Raw genomic sequence first — 18,032 nt, forward strand, 5'->3', positions numbered from 1 at the left:
ATCTATAATTTTAGTTAAAAATTCATCTCTTTTGTTAAACATTTATTTTTTGAGTAAAAATTTTATTATTCAATTTTTGGTAGAATTTAATCATCATGGTTGAAAATTTATCTTTTCGGTTGAAAAATTCAATTATTCTAGTGTAGGATTAATTATTTCAGTTGAAAGTTCGTCTTTGTAGTTTAAAATGCAACTATTCTAGTTAAATACTTAAAATTTTATTTTTACATAGCTGTAAAAAAATGTATTTTTTTGTTAAGCATTAATTTTGTAAACTAATTATTTAATTATTTAAGTTTTGGTTGACAATTTATCTTTTCTAGTCCAAATTAATTTTTTTTTTTTAAGTTGAAATATTTAAGATAAATATTCATTGTTTCAGTTGAAAGCTCTTATATTTGGTTTGAAATTAATATTTTGAACCAGAAATGTTACATTTTTTTAACTGAAAATTTAATGGTCCGGTTGATTTGATTGATTAGAGTTGATCTATCTTGGATAAAAAATCTTTCTTAGTTGAAAATAAAAATCTTTTTTGCTTAAAATATCAACTATTACATTTTTTTCAAAATTCATCTTTTTCATATAAAAGTTTAATTACTTGGTTGATAGTTAAACTCTTTTGTTAAAAATGTATTATTTTGGTTAAAGGATCTTCGTTTTAAATGATAATTAATTATTTTGGTTGAAAATTTAACTACTTGGTTTGAATATTCGTTTGTTTTAAATTTAAAATCGATTGCTTTTACTGAAAACTTAACTATTCTAGGTGATGCTTTAACTATTTTGTTATGTATTTATTGCGTTGGATTATATTTTTTTAATTACATTTTTAAGTAAAAAAAAAATTGATTAAAAAAATCATCTTTGGTTAAACATTATTTTTTTAACCTATTACATTTTTCGTTGAAAATGTTTCTTTTTGTAGCTGAAAATTAATTAATTAATTTTTTTAATTCGTCTTTTTTGGTAGAATATTAATCTTCTTGATTGAAAATTCTTCTCATTGTATGGGAATTAATTTGCTTAACTGTAAATTTAACTATTCAATTTTTAGTCCAAGAAATCCAAGAAGTCTAATCTTTTTTGCTTGTAAATGCATGTATTTTGGTGAACATTCATCTTTTTGATGGAAAATTGAACTATTCCCTTAGAACATTCATCATTTTAGTTGAAAATTAATTTGTTTAGTTGTAAATTAATTTATTGTAATTAAAAATTTAACTTCCATTTTTGTTTAAAATTTTGTCTTTTTTAGAGGAAAATAAACTATGAGGATGAAAATTCGTCTTTTTTGTTTAGACAATTAATCTTCTTGGTAGAAAATTATAATTTTTTTGATTTTTAAATTTGCCTAAATTCTTCTGTTTGGTTTAAAATTAAACTATTTTAGTAAAAGATTCATAATGTTAATTGGAAATTTATCATTTTGTTAAAAAACTGAACTATTCTGTTGAAAATTTTTTTTGCTTTAAAATAATATTTTTTAATGACAGTTTAACTATTCCATTTTTTTATAAGATGGCTATTTTTTCAAATGGAAATTTAAATATTTGATTCAATTTTTTTTTTTAATTTGAAAATTCAACTATCTGAATGAAAATTCATGCATTTATTTTGTTCAAAATTGTTATGTTTTGGTATAATATTAATCTTTTGGTTGAAAATTAAATTTTTTTACAACTAAAAATTTATTTAATTTTGTTGAATATTCCATTAGTTTAGTTAAAAAAATTCATCTCTCCCTATGAAAATTATTTTTTTTTTCACTAGAAATTTAACTTCCATTTTTGGTTGAAAATTTATGCATTTGATTGGAAATTTGTCTTTTGGTAAAAACTCATCTTTATGGTTGAAATTTCAACTATTTGGTTAATAATTCATCTATCGTTTAATAAAATTACTTTCACAAATAAAATGAAAAACAGTTATTTAATTCACAAATGAGTAGTACTATATTTACATGTTTAAATATTTTCAAGGGCTAGAAAAGAAACATTATTTATAATAAATTCGCGAAATTTTATTGTAGAGAGCCTGTTGTATTTTAATATGGTTTTATTTAATCTGTTATTGTTAGATAACAAACGGTCAGATCGTGGCAGCTAAATTCAGTTTCGACGAACGATGGTACCGATCTGAAGTAATTTCGGGGCCAGAAAACGGCCAATACGAAGTTTTCTTTCTCGATTTCGGAGATCGCGAGAAAGTTCGTCAAGAAGATATCCTCGAGCTTCGAACTGATTTTCTCAGTCTCAGGCTCCAAGCCATCGAATGTTCCTTGGCGAACGTCAAACCTCGGTGAGTAATTTGTTGTTTTATTTGAAAACTAAAAATTTTACGAAGCGGTAATATAAAGAAAGTGTATCCTTATTTATAACATAGGTTTTTTTTTTTATAAAACGACCATTAAAAAAGATTTATGAAGATTTCAAATATAACAAATCAAAATATCAACAAAAAAGTTAATTAAAAACCAAGTAGTTGAATTTTCAGCCAAAAATGATGGATTCTTAACGAAAAATATGATACATAATTGATAATTTGACGAATATTTAACCAAATAATATAATCCTTAACAACAACCAAAATTAATTTTCAACTTAGTAGCATTTTGAAATAATAAAGATGAACCTTTTTCCAAGAAAGATGAATTTTCTACAAAACAGTTTAATTTTTGAATTAAAAAAAAAATGTTCATCATAAAGATTCATTTTTTTAAAAAATTTGAATTTTACATCACAAATATGAAGGAATTTTTTTACTAAGAAGGTTAATTTTATACTGAAATGGTGAATCTTCAAGAGAAAAATTAATTTATTCACAAATTAGTTCAACTTTTTACCAAGTAGGTGAATTTTCAACTAAAAAGATGTGTTTTCTACCAAGAAACGCGAATTTCTAAAATTTCATGGTTGATATATCAGTAAAAATGAATTTAAAGTTAAATAAAAAAAAGTTCAATTCATCCAAAAAAGATGAATCTGCAACAAAATATATGAATCCTCAACAAAAACAGATTAATTTTCAACCAAACCTTACATATTGAATCAAAAAAGAGGAATTTTCAAAAAAATAGTTACGTTTAATATTAAAGAGATGAATTTTGTACTAAAGTGATGAATTTTTAATAATGTAGTTCAAATTTTAATTATGCAGGTAAATTTTCAACGAAATAGATGGACTTTCTACCAAAAAACAAAAATTTCCAACAAATAGTTACGTTGTCAACCAAAGAGATGAATTTTTAACGAAAATGATGAATCTTCAGCAAAAAAATTAATTTTTAACAAAATAGTTTTAAAATTATCAAGCTAACGATACGAATTTTCTTTAAAAAAGTATTATTTTCAAACCGAAAATATAAATTTTCTACAAAATAATTTGATTTTTAACCAAAAAAGATTAATTTGCAACCAAACATGAATTTTTTTACTGATTTTTTTACTAAAATGATAAATCTGCAACCAAATAGATAAATTTTCTACAAAAAAATCGAACTTCTGATAAAATAGTTACATTGTCAACCAAAGAGACAAAGAATGCAATCGTTCATATTTCAATAATAAAAATTTTAATCTTAAATTAAAAACTGTTAAATTTATCCAAAAAGACGAAATTTCAACACAATAGTTGAATCCGCAACAAAAACAGGTTAATTTTTAACCCAAAAGCATAATTTTCAACAGAATTGATGAATCATCAACCAACAGAATGAATTTTCAACCAAATAGTTGTATTTTTAACAAACAAAAATTATTCAGTTAAGACAGAGAATGAATTTCAACCAAATTATAATTTGTAAGGAAAAATAAATTCAAAAATTAGTACAAATTCAGAATAACTATTGTTTAAATTGTTTTTTTTAATGTTATATAAATATAAATTTTCTTAACTTACTTAAGAAAATTGAAATAAGCGTTTTTTGAATATTTCAGATTTTTTGAAAAAGTATCTAGAAAATTGTTATGCTAGTTTTTTTAATTTTCAGGATTTCACAACATTTTAGAAAAAGGTAGTCAATTTAAAGCATATTTAGTACTTGCCGAAGTTTAGAAGAAATTTTAATTTATTTTATAAGTGTCTTGAAATCTCAGTTTTTAAATATTTTTAATCAGTTGAAAATAACTCAGGCTGGCCGCTGGACCGGAAAACCGGGTAATGACCGGGAATTTTTTGAGGCCGGGAAAAACCGGGAAATGACAGTAAGTTTTTTTACCGGGAATTGTACAAATTTTGGAAGAAAAATCTGCCCACGTTCGATTTCAACAGCTTTTAAATAATTAGTGGAATTGTTATGTTTTTAAATTATGACATTATTTATCTTACAATGCGTATTTTAAAATATTTTTACTTTAAAAATTTTCCATTACAAATTTTTATTTCTAAGCTTAAATTTTTAATTTAAAGAATTTTTAAATGTTTTCTTAAAGACTTTAACAAATACAAAATAAAAGCCTTTGATCTTGAAAATTTTTGATGAAAAACATTTTTATTTAACAAATAAATAAATTTTGTTTAATTTATATGTACTTAAAGTAATAAAAAGTGTACAAAAACGATTTGACAAAACAATTTGACAAAACAATTTCAAACCAGTTCAAAATTTAAGAATTTTCAGATTCTCACGTTAAAACTTAAACGGTTTCAATTTGAAAGTCTTAGTCATTAAACAAATGTGAATGTGTGACTGAAAGTTTATAAACTAATTTCAACTTAAAAATAACTTCATAATAATATATTCTTAATTAAAGGATTTTATTAAATTTAAAATAGTTTCAGTCTAAAATATTCAATTTTTAACCTATTCAATTTGAAATTTTTTATTAAAAAAAAGTAACTGAAATTTGTAAATTTTGATGTATAATTTACAAATTAACATTTGTAGAAAAAATTTGAGTAATTTTAAGAGATATTTACTATTTTTATAAAGATTACAAATTATAATGCAAATTTGAGAAAATTTTTAAAAAATCTTCTACAATCTTCTTTGAAATTTTGTTTAAATCTTTGAAAAACTTTTTAAATATTCTCTTAAAATAATTTTTCAAAATGAAAAATTATTTTAAATGTTTCTAGGAATCTTAAGAAAATGTTTTTATTTTTTTTGAAGCCTTTCACAATTCTTGTAAAGAATCTAATTTTTTGGTTTAAAATCTGTGAAAATCTACATTTTGTTTTATATTAGGCTATCATTTCAAGTTTTACATTAAGTTTGAATCTTTTCAAAACTTCTACATATCTCTTAAAATTACTCAAATTTCGGCTACAAATAATAATTATTCAACTGTTATTTATACATCCAAATTGTAAATAAATTTTCTAAAATTTGCAGCATTTTCAGTTAAAATTTTTTCAATTTTTCAATATTTGATGTTTCTGGCTTAAAATTATATAATTTTGAAAATTTTAAAGTTCATTGATTGATTTTTTTAATTTAGAGCATTGAAAATGACAACGTGGATTATTGAGCACTTGAATACAATATTTTTAAATTAAAAACTTTTAAATTTCAATTTGAAAGTTCAAAATTTAAAAGTTCCACTTAGAGTGCTTTCATTTAAAGCTCAGTTTTTAATACCTCAAGTGGAAAATTTTGTAGCATTAGTGTTCTATTTTTTAAATTTCATTGACCGTGAAAAATGTTTGCGAACCGGAAAAATCAGGAAAATTTCCGAAATATCATTTAAACGGACTCAAATTATTTCATGAATTTTGAAACATTTTTGAAAATTGAAAAAATGCCTCAAAATCTTCTAGATTCTTGTTTGACAATTTTGAAAATCGTTTGAAATGTTTAAAACTTTTTAAAAATTAGTCTCCTAAAATTATTAAAAAAAAAAATAATTTGACCAGGAAATTTTATTTTGAAATTTTAAAACATCTAGACTACATTAAGCAAATTGGATGAACTTTTTTCTTTTGTTCAAAGCTTTTAAATTTCTTTTTGAATGATTTGAATTTTTCTAGCATTTTCGAAAATTTTTTCAAAAAAGCAAAATTTTCCTTAAAATCTTTTAGAATTTTTTAAAGATATTTTTATAAATCTTTAGAAATTTTTCAAAATATTCTCTCAGAATTAACTTTCCAACATTGTTAAAAAGCTTGAAACCTTAAAATTAAGTTTTTAAATAAAATCTCATTTAATATATTCAAGAGTGGTCAACAAGTTAAAAACAGAATGATTGCCTTTATTATTAAAAAATCATTTACAATCCTAATGTTATATTTTAGAAATACCTTTGTAGAATTAAAATGTCTCATCTGGAAATTGTAAATTACTAAATTCCCGAAAACTCAAAAGAACAAACTGAAAATCTATCACGATTTCGACCACAATCTGTTCGATATTTTCAAAATATTTGTTAACATCCCTTTTTTTAGATAGAATTGATTGGATTCACAGGTTCTTTTAATTAAATTATGTGGTTTAAAGAAGGATATTTTTATTTCGTGTTGGTAAACAGGTTTACATACTCTCAAATAATCTCATCGATTTCATTTACACATTCGCTCACATAAAATGTCAATATTTCAGTATATTTTAATGTATTTCAGTATTTTAGTTGCTTAATTCGCTATCATCCATGTTGCTAGAAAGCGAGCCTCCCATTCCAGCTTCACAGACTTCGAGAAAAAGTTCCGGATTAACTTGTTCCATCATCTTCCAGGCTAGATTTTTCGTTATACTCATTGCATTTTCTTCACAGTATGCCAAACCTGCCCTCTTCAAAGCATCACAACCAAAATCATCTGATAACAAAAGTCGAGTCGCGACGTTTTCTGGTGTTATCGTTTCAATCAGGTTTCTTTCGCAAAGCTCTTTTAGTCCTTTTTTCAATCAAAGAAATTTATATTTGAATTAATATCCTGTAAGGGTCCAGTCATAGATTACGTTACCAATCTGGGAGGGGGAGGGGGCAGTGATAGCAACGTTCGGAATTTAGATAACGTTTACAATTGTTTAAATAACTAGTTAAGTTTTTATCTTCTTTAATTATAATATCATTCAGTTTGTAATGCGTAATTCAAAAATCTTTTACTTTAAAAATGTTATATATTAGATTTTTATTTTTAAGCGTATATATTTTTTAATTTCAAGAATTTTCAAATGCAGTCTTAAAAGACTTAAATAATTAACAATTAAAAGCGTTTGAAATCTACAATTTTGGATAAAAATATTTTTTACTTGATTAACTTTAAATATAAATTAATTAATTATTTTTTAAATTGAACTGTACTTGAATGATCAAAAAGTGAACAATAATTGATTTGTTAAGACGACTCTCAATACGTTGAAAATTTAAGAATTTCTAGAATTCAGCGTTGAAAATTAAACTGGTTTAATTTAAAAGTCATAGTTTAAAAAAATCGAAATAGTATTTTGAAACTGAATTGTTTGAAACAGTCATGAATCTTTGAAATTTCAAGGAGCTGTTAAACTTTGAACGTAACGATTTTAATTGTTTTATTTAAAAAATGATTAATTTGTAAGTGAAATTTTTCAATTTTTATGTATAAATAACAATTGAACATTTAGTATTTGTAGAACAAGCTGAGTCGTTTTTAGAGGTTTTAAAAAGATTCAAAATTAATTTAATACTTGCAATGATTTCAATTATATTGCTAGGCAAATTGAAAATGATTTTTCATTTTGAAAACTTATTTTAGATTTGAATAATTTTCAAAGATGTTTAGAAGTTCTGAAAAACTTTTAATAATAATTTTCAATTTTAAAAACTTGGAAACAACATGTATGTTTATCAAGACTTTAAAATAAAATTTTGAAGCTTTTTTAGGATATCTAAGCTATTTAAAATAAAAGTAATTAAACTTTTAATGTAAGAGTGTGTTCAGTTTTAAAGTTTTTAATTGTTCAAGTTTTAATGTTTCTAGCTTAACATTGGTTAAAATGCTATTATTTTTAAATTTAAAAATTTTTTAATTTATTAATTGATTTTTCAATTTAGAGCATTAAAAATGATAACATGGATTTAAATTTTTGGAACTGAATCTGAATCTTTGAACTCTACAATTTATAAAAGTTAAAAATTCTACATTTCGAAGTTTAAATGTATTCAATTTAAAATGATTCAGTGGAAAGGTGTTCTTACGTTTTCTGATGATGGATTTGAACAAAGTTTGCGAATTTTTCGAAAAATCGCATTACAACGGTACAATTTAATAATTTGTTAGGTTTTAAAATCGCTTTCGTATTTCAGACTTAACAAACTTTCCCCTATTCCTTTTTTCTCGCATTTTTTCAAAAATTCATATTTTTCTCCTGTTTAAAAAAAAACTTCCCCCTTTTCTCCTTTTTTCACTGAAATGCGAACTGAATTAATAGAAACCATTAAGATAATCCAACTATTTCTGGTTGAGAAGTGTACTATTATATTTTTCGTTTAGTTAAAAATTTTACTATTTGGTTGAAAATTGAATTATTTGGTTGAAACATTTTTAGAAAATCAACCTTCTTGTTTAAAACATTATTTTGTGGAATGAATATTTAACTCTTTTGTTGAAAATTCTTTTTTCTTTTGGAAACTAATGATTTTTGTTGAAAATTCATCTCTTTGGTTAAAAAGTTAACTATTTCGTTGAACATTTTTTTTTGTTGAGAATACATTTTTTTGACTGAAAATGTAACTATTCATTTTTGAGTCGAACATGATATTTTTAATTAAAAATTGATCTTTTTTAGTTGCAAATTCAGTCATTTGACTGATAATAAATTCATGTATTTTGTTCAAGATTAGTCTTTTATAGTAGAAAATAAATTTTCTTAAGAATTTAATTCTTTTTTTAAATTAAAAATCAAACTGTTTGGTTGAAATTAATATGGTTTGGTTGATGATTCAATTATTTAGTTGAAAATTTATATTTTGAATTTGAAAATTGAACTCTTTTGTAGAGAACTTCTCTCGTCGGGTTGATAATATAACAATTCAGTAGAAAATTTAAATATTTGGTTGTAAATTCATATTTTTGTTTGAAAATTCAACTGTTTTGATGAACATTGAAATATTTGATAACAAATCAACTTTTTTGTTAAAAAATCATTTTCTGGTTGAAAATTCAACGGTTAGATAATTCATCTTGCGCTTTCATAATTCAACAGTCCTGTTGAAAGTTGATGTATTTTGTTGACATTTTTTTGTAGAACATTAATCTTCTTGGTGAAACGTTCACCGACTTGGTCAAAAGTTAAACTACCTTGTTAAAAATTAATTTTTGTTGTTGAAGATTTATCGTTTTAGTTGAAAAATCATCCTTTCGGAATTTTTTAGAAAATTTGCGTCTTTTGGTAGAAAATTTGTTTTATTGATGTGAAAATTTATCTATTTGGTTGAAAGTTGGACTAGTTTGTTAAAATTTCATTTTTTTGGTTGAATGTTAAACTTGTTAGAAATTTAGCCTTGAAATGTATGTTTTTTTTTAAATTAATTTTTTATCTGAAAATTTCTCTGTTCCAATTTTGGGTGGAAATTTATTCTTGATAAGGTTTTTGTTTAAAAATTGAAGTATTGTTGAATTCTACTGGCTGAATTAAAAAAAATACTAATTCTTTTAACCGAAAATTAGACGATTCTATTTTTGGTTAAAATTTTTTCTTCTTTAGTTAAAAATTCAAATATTTGATTTAAGATGCATCTTTCTATAGATTGAAAATTCATAGGTTTGGTTCAGGATTCAACTGTTTGATTGAAAATTCGTGTTTTTTTTCGTTTAATTTGTATGGTTCAAATTTGTCTTTTGTTAGAAAGTTCATCTTTTATGGTAGACAATTTATCTTTCTTAGTTGTAAATTAACTTTTTTTTTTTAAATCCAACTGTCTTTTGAAAAATTTGTCTTTTTGATTTGAAAATTCAACTGTTTTTGGTTGAACTTTAATCTTTTTTTTTTTGAAAATTTGACTACTTGGTGGAAAATTCATTTTTGTAATTTGAAAATTTAATTCTTTTGATAGTCATCTTTTATGGTAGAAAAACAAATTTTATTGTTATAATTTCGTCCTTTGTGATTGAAAATTTATATTTTAGATAGAAAAGTTCAAAGTTCAACTATATCACTGAACTTTTTTTTGCTTGATAGTTTAAATATTTGGTTATTAATGTAAGAGTTTTAATTAAAAATTAATTTTCTGTTAATTAATTCGTTTTTGATTTGATAATATTTTTTGATTGAAAATTCAACTATTTTCTTGAAAATGCAATATATGCAAAACATGGTATTTACATTAATTTTTTGTTGAAGAATTTATTCCCCTATTTTCGTGAAAAGTCATCCTGTTACCTCTATTCTGAAAGAAATTAGGGTTACGTTACTTTTCCAGGTATGGGGAGGGGGGGGGGGCAAAATAAGCCTGAAATTGGTAGGCTAGTCTATGGTCTTAAATTAATTGGTTGCAATACCTTGTAAATGAAAACGCCTTGCCATAAATAATAATTGTGGAGCCAGGGTGTCCAAATTATCAACATGGTCGCTATAAATATACCGGAGAAGTTCATCTGTGACTTCTTTTGATAGATCTGGCAACTCGAGTTTGAATTTCAGGTGCGTCTAGATTGAAAAAAAAGTAATTTTAAACATTGCACAAAGCTGTGGATGGTTTTTAGCAAATCGAAGTTTTACTTTCGTACTAACCTGAAAGCGTTATTAAGCAAGTGGAAAGAAACAGTGGCCTGCATTGTTTTCTAGCAATCACGTGCAAAAGCATTTATCTACGAATATCAGAATTTTATAGCAGTATAATTTCTGCTCTTTATTTTCTCAGAACGAGATTGAATAAGTAAACGTACTAAAATAATTGCAACAAACAAGATAATCACAGGTGAAAAGGGAAAAGCATATAAAACAATGTGGTCATCTGAAATATTGAAATGTCGTTAATAGTTAGTGGAGGAAACATTTTTCGTTAATTACAAAACAAATGCACACACTTTTTTTCAAGCATAATGAGGGCTGCCACACAGTTGCTCAAATCACTTTCTTAAGAAAGTCACTTTTTAGTCACTTTTTAAAAATAAAATATCACTCTTAGTCACTTTAATCCATCATATTATAGATTTTATCTCTAAAAAAAAGTCCCCTATTTTTAACCTTTTCGAAGAATTTTTTTGTCCCTATGCTCAAGAAACTTCCCCCTTTCTTGTTTTTTGTTTGCTTAAATGCGAACGGAATTATTATAACCCAATAAGCAAATCCAACTGTTTTTGGTTGAAAGTTAATTCTCTTTGTTTGAAAAGTTACTTTCATTTTTTTGGACCAGAATTAATCGTTTTTAGTAACAAATTTAATTATTTAATAGAAAATATAATAATTTTATTGAAAATTCAACTCTTCTTTTTCTTTTTGTTGGTAGACAATTAATTGTGGTTGAAAAAAAGTTTTTGGTTATTAATATAACTATATGATTAACAATTCATTTATTTTATTAAAAATTGTAACTGTTTGTCTGAAAATTAATAATCTGTTTTGGTTCAGGATTAAAATACTTTGTTAAATAGCCTTTTTTTAATTAAACTACATTGTTAAAAACAAATTTTTGATCAAATATTCATAATTTTAGTTGAAAGTTGATTTAATTGTTTGCAAATTTAACTATTTTGTTGAAAAATCTTCTTTTTTGGCTAGAAAATTAATTTCCCTGGTCAAAAAATAATGTTTTGGCTGCTTATTTAACTGTTTGGTTATAAATTCATGTATTTTATTGAAAATTATTTTCTTTTGGTAAAAATTCCATCTATTTTTGTTTAAAATGCAACAGTTTGTTTAAAAGTTAATAATCTGTTTTGTTTAATAGAACTACTTGCTTGAATATTCGTCTTTTTTATTGAAAATTAAACTGCTTTGTTGAAGGTTACATTTTTTATAAAATATTGTATCATTGTAATTAAAAATTAATTTTTTTTGTTTGAAAATTTAACTATTTTTTTGAGAATTGTTTTTTTTCTAAGTTAATTCTTTTTGAATTAAAATTGAACCACATATTCTATTTTTTTAAAGAAGGTTTATCTTTTGTTAGTATAAAATTGCACTTTTTATTAAAATATCAAGCATATTTTCGAAACTTAGTGTTTTTTAGCAGAAAATTAATTTTCTCGGTTGAAAATTCACCTTTTTAAGTGAAAAATAATCTATTTGATTGAAATTACAATATTTTTTATTAAAAATTTAGGAATTGAATGGGTTTAATATTAAATTCAATATTGTACTTACTTTAATTTTAATTTAAAGAACTTATTCCCCCATTTCGCGAAAAATCACCCTATTTACCTTTTTTAAAAGCATGACAGACTGTAGTCATTTAAAAGATTTGCATTACTTTAATTTATAATTTTCTATCTTTCTAGTTCCTAATAAAAAGAATTTAGTTTGTGGTAAAATTCGTGGCAATGGAGTATAAATTTTTTAGTTGTTTTTGTGTTTCTATTGACATTACAGGCCTCTTTGTGAACATTAGACACTTTCAGTCACTTTTTGTGTTAAAAATTAGTCACTTTTATCAAATATTTAGCGTAAATTAGTCACTTTTCCACTTTTGTCAAGTAGATTAGTCTGTGGCAACCCTGAGCATAATTATATTGCTTAATGGAATGTTTAGTTTCGAGTAAGCACATGCTTTCTCTGTTCTACGATTCGTTAGAAACACTCTAATTTTCTTCTACAGCGTGGACACATACGTCCGAATTTTCATTTTGTTGCTCTCCAAGATGCTTCTTTTGAGATCCAGTCTCACAATTTTTCCTCGTTTTTGAGCCTGATTCCGTCTCCGATTCCTGCTCAATTAAAGGTGATATCATATTTGCTAAAACTGCACTACGAGCTGTGATGATGCTACTGTGGACTGGAATTTCTGTATTATTTGTGCCCCCGCATGTCAATTTTGTATCCGCAGCTCGTGTGTGCTTCAAAAGTCTTGCCATATCCTAAGAAAAAATATTTAATTATTTTCTTTATATGAAGTTCAGGCCTCTGAATCAATTTTTGCTACTATTTAAACAAAACATTTTTTCAAGGAGGATGCTGGAATGGAAAACCGGGAAATGAGAGTGAATTTATTTAAGACCGGGTTAAACAATTCTAAAAAGTAAAATCTATCCATTCACTTGAAATATATCACATGATATAATGCAGTTTAAAATAAGTTTAATTTCAAATTTTTTAAAAATTTTGTGTTCAGTTTTTAACCTTTTCAATTATAAAATAATATAGTTTACAATGTGTAATTCTAAAATCTTTTAAATTAATTTTTTTTTTATTTTAAGTTCTGCATTTTCAATTTATAAAATTATAAATTCAGTTTTCAAAACTTCAATAAGTAAAAGCGTTTGAAATTGAATTTTTTTTATAAAAAACGTTTTAAGCTGATCAACTGTAAGTATAAGTTAATTAATAAGTTTAAAAGCTGCGAAATGTAGTTATTAAAATACGTTTAAATTTCAAAATTTTACGCGATTATATAGGATCTCCATGGCCTTTAAAGATTAGCAAAATTTCAATGGATTTCATAGGATTTGAAATTTTCTAGAGCATTTTACGAAATTTAAGAAATTTGAATGAGTGTATAGAGAACGAGTATAAATAAAATGGAATAAATTCGAATGCACTTCTAGGCATTTCTACATTTTTCATGGGATTTTATGGGGTATTAGGGGATTTTATAGATTTAAAAATTTTGAAATGAATTTAAAATGATTCCGAGGGATTTCATGGGATTTCTACAAATTTCGTAGTCAGGTTTTATGGGATTTCAGATGATTTCACAAATTTCATCATTTTTAAGGAATTTTTGAAAGATATTACGGTAACGGTATTTTACTCGATTTTTGTGGGATTGCGAGGCATTTCACAGGATTTAAGCGATTTGATCAATTTCAAGGTATTTCGAAGAGTTTTAAACATTTTAGAATATTTTAAAAGATTCCAAGAGAATTTATCGATTTATAAGGAATTCAATGGATTTCAGACATTTCAAGGGACTTCAAAAAATTATAGAGATTTCCATGAATTTTTAGAAGATCTCCACAGATTTAAGGGATTCTTAAGGATATTTAGGTGTAAAGTCAAGTTCAAAATTACTTAATCTCTAACTAGATACATAAAATTGACAAAAAATTCCTTATTATTATAGGAACAAATTTTAGAAGAGAAACCCAAGTGTAAATAATAAAAAAATGATTTGAGGTCATAATTGTCACGTTTTTATAAAAATGTTGTTATTTAGAAATAATACGTAGTTATTTTCAGATTTAAACCATTTTGATAAATAATATTTAATACAAACATGACGAATAGAGGCCCTTCATTTAATATTTAAAAATTACATGGCACTATTTTTTTAATAATTTCTTAAATGAAAATGTCGGAATTTTTTTGAAAGCGTGCCTAATTTTTTAAAAATTGCAATATAAAATTAAATTACAATGATTCTTTATTTGTAAAAGTAGCTTTATATTACTGTATTTAACTATTTTGTTGAAAATTCTTTTTATTTTTCGAAATTAATGTTTTTAACTGAAATTTCAAGTATTCTATTTTTCGTTGAAAATTGATCATTTTTAGTTGAAAAGTCAAATCTCTGATTAAAAATTCATGCATTTTGTTAAAATTTCGATCATTTTGGTAGAAAATGAATCTTGTTGGTTGAAAATGCATTCCTTTGCTAGAAAATTCAACAGTTTGTTTTCAGTTTTTTCTCTTTTTTGACTAATTCTTTTTTGGAATGAAAATGTAATTACTTTGTTGGGAATTTTAATATTTTGTTGAAATTCTTTATTAAGCCGTAAATATGACTATTAGAGTTGAATATTCCATCTTTTTATTTGAAAAATCATCTCTTTGATTGAACATTAACTCTTTTAACCTAAAATTTAACTATATAATTTTTGGTTCAAAATGATATTTTTTGTAGAAATTAATCTTCTTGGTTTAAAAAAATTGTTTTGTTTAAAATTGAATTCTTCCACTTAAAGATTCATCATTTTAGTTCAAAATTCATCTTTATTGGATTAAAATTAAACTAGTCCAGTTGAAGATTAATCATTTTAGCTTAAAATTCAACTATTTCAATTGAGCATTCATCGTTTTAGTTGAAAATTCATCAGTTTGGTTCAAAAAAAATTTTTAGTTTTAGTGGGAAATTCATGTATTTTTTTTGAAAATTGGTATTTTTTGATAGTAATTAATCTTCTTGATTAAAAAATTCCTCTATTTGATTGAAAATTTAACTATTACAGTTAAAGATTCATTATTTTACTTGAAAATTCATCTTTTGGGTTTAAAATTCAACTATTCCAGTTGCAGATTCATAATTTCAGTTGAAAATTCATCAGCTTGGTTAAAAGTTAATTTTTCTTAACTGAAAATTTAACCATTCAATTTTTGGTTGAAAATTTTCGTATCTTGTAATTCGAAATCCAACTCTGTAGTTGAAAATTTGTATTTTTTAGTTGAAAATTTGAATTTAGTTGAAAATGTAAATATTTTGTAGAAAATCCATGAATATTTTTGAAAAATCGTATTTTTTGGTATAAAATTAATCTTTTTGGTTTAATATTCAACTAGTTCATTTGAAGATTCATAATTTTAGTTAAATATCAATCTTTTTGGTTTAAAATCCAACTACATATTTCAGTTAAAGAATCATAATTTTAATTGAAAATTTATCTCTTCGGTTGGACATCAATTTCTTAACTGTAAATTCAATGATTCAATTGTTGGTTGAAAAATTATCTTTTTTTTTTTGTAAAAATTATTCTTCTTGGTTGAAAATTAATCTTTTTGTTAAAATTTCGTACTTTTTGGGGGAAATTAATCTTCTTCATTGAAAATTCAACTATTTTGTTTAAAATTCAACTGTTGCAGTTGAAGATTCATAATTTATTTGAAAATTCAGCTCTTTGGTTTAACTACAATTTTTTTAACTGAGAATTTAACTATTAAATTTTTGGTTGAAAATTCAACTTTTTGATTGAAAATTTAGATTCTATTTAAATATTCATAATTTTAGAGAATAATTCATCTTTTTGATTGATATTAAAAGAACTTATTTTAGAGTAAAACTTTTTTGTTATAGTTTATCTTTTTGGTAGAAAATATATGGTAGAAAATATATTCAAATTCATAAATTCAAAAAAAAAATTAATTATGTTTTTAGTATTATTTAATTAGAAACTCTGGAAGCGGAAAAAACAACATTTTTATAATAAACTCGTGAAACTGTACACATATTCTGAGTCGATTGTTTACAATAAATGCGAATTCTTTGAATGGCTTCGTACTATGAAAAATTATACTTAAAAAAAACTTGAGATACCTGGAAAAAACCAGGAATTGTCAGGTATTTTTTTCCGCGATTTGAGTAGACACACTGTTTAAAGACGAAAATTTATCATTACTCAGGGAAATTTACCTGTGCCAGAGAATGCTTTTCGCTTTCGCATTGGATTATTTGTATTTTTACCATCACCACGAGTTCGCCATTTTTCTTCAAATGCCTGTCGACTATTGACAAGTCTCGGTATCCCAGAGATATTATGTCTGTTGTCGATTTTAATTCTAATATCGTTCTACTAACATGACAGTATTCCCAGTGATTTACGTCCGAATTGAAAACGGCAAATTGAAACCTGATTTTTGCTTGTTCTGTTTCTTCCACTGCGCATTTGACCATATTTAGGCATAAAACTACTGGATTTGTTACTCTTTTCCCTGCAAGGAAAGAATTTCTTAAAATTTGTTACTTGTAACAATTTTCAAATACACTGGGACCTGGATTTTTACACAATTTTGAGCATGGCTTGCACTGGCCTTAAGACACCAATCCATAGACTCTGTACGTAAACAGGTAAGGCCGCATGAATTTATTTTTTGACCGGGAATTTTACAAAATTTTTATTCTACAAATTTTGTCCAACTTTGATTTCAACCGTTTTTAAAGAATTTCCTAAATTGTGATTTTTATAAATTACTATATCATTTAGTTTAAAATGCTTAATTCGAAAATATTTCACTTTGGAAATTTTCCATTTCAGATTTTTAATTCTTAAGCATATATTTTAATTAAAAGAATTTTAAAATGTAGTGTTAAAGGTTAAAAAAAATAAAAATCAGAAGTTTTTAAAATCAAAGATTTTTTTAATAAAAAACAGGGTGGCTGTCGTACCGGGAAACGGGGAATTTTACGAATTTTCAGAAGAAAAATCTGCCCAAGTTCAATTTGAACAGTTTTTAAAATAATCAATGTGCAGTTTGGAGGATTTAAACAATTGAAAATGAAAAGCATTTGAGGTTGAAAATTTTGGATAAAAAACAGTTTTATTTCATCAAATGTAAATATAAATAAATAAATTATTTTTAAAATGAATCTGTACTCTAAGTATAGAAATCTGAACAATAGTTGATTTGACCAAACAATTCTAGATCCGTTAAAAATTTGAGAATTTCCATATTGTAACTGTTTCAATTCGTAAGTCTTGATAAGAATTGAAATTAATATATCATTGATGCCGATAATTTTATTTTTAAATAAAAATTTTCATGATTTATCAATAATATATTTTTAATTCAGAGTTTCAGGTATTCCTTTATATTATCTTTTTATATTAAATTTAATCAATAAATTCATTAATACATTATTTCTATGAACTTTTTCAGCGATTAAAAAATATAAGCGTGCGTTTTCTTATTTTCAACTTAAAAATAAATCCATAATAATATAGTCATAATTAAAGGTTTTTATTAAACTTAAAATATTGTGAGTCTGCATTATTTAATTTTTATCCCATTTAATTTGACATTTCTTAATGTAGAAAAAGAATGAGTATTTAATATTTAGCAATGTTTCCCTTTTCATTTAGGACAAGTAAATTGAAACCAAATATTTAAAATAAAACAATTTGAAACTGAATTGTTTTACATAGAAAGCTTTGGATCTTTAGCTTTCCGCCGAACTTTTAATCTTTTAGTGTTACAATTTTAATTGTTCTATTTAAAAAGTATTTAATTTATAAGTGAAATTGTTAAA

General features: G+C 24.2%; 2 protein-coding genes across 4 annotated transcripts in view; one reads left to right on the forward strand and one right to left on the reverse strand.

Annotated features, from left to right (window-relative positions):
- Positions 1-18,032, forward strand: part of LOC117179497 (tudor and KH domain-containing protein homolog) — a 77,280-nt gene that overhangs the window by 17,781 nt on the left and 41,467 nt on the right. For both annotated transcript variants that reach the window (XM_033371364.1, XM_033371363.1), the window contains exon 6: positions 2,081-2,301. In XM_033371364.1, the coding sequence (XP_033227255.1) occupies positions 2,081-2,301 (221 nt within the window). The remainder of the gene's footprint in view (positions 1-2,080; positions 2,302-18,032) is intronic.
- The window catches only part of LOC117179498 (speckle-type POZ protein-like), a 33,557-nt gene continuing 21,954 nt past the window's right edge, over positions 6,430-18,032 (reverse strand). For both annotated transcript variants that reach the window (XM_033371365.1, XM_033371366.1), the window contains exons 3-6: positions 16,419-16,717; positions 12,688-12,933; positions 10,417-10,564; positions 6,430-6,831 (exon numbers count right to left, since the gene is read on the reverse strand). In XM_033371365.1, coding sequence (XP_033227256.1) covers positions 6,563-6,831; positions 10,417-10,564; positions 12,688-12,933; positions 16,419-16,717 — 962 coding nt within the window. In that variant the 3' untranslated portion in view covers positions 6,430-6,562. The remainder of the gene's footprint in view (positions 6,832-10,416; positions 10,565-12,687; positions 12,934-16,418; positions 16,718-18,032) is intronic.

This window comes from Belonocnema kinseyi, chromosome 9 (assembly GCF_010883055.1).
Source record: "Belonocnema kinseyi isolate 2016_QV_RU_SX_M_011 chromosome 9, B_treatae_v1, whole genome shotgun sequence".
Classification (NCBI taxonomy): Eukaryota; Metazoa; Arthropoda; class Insecta; order Hymenoptera; family Cynipidae; genus Belonocnema; species Belonocnema kinseyi.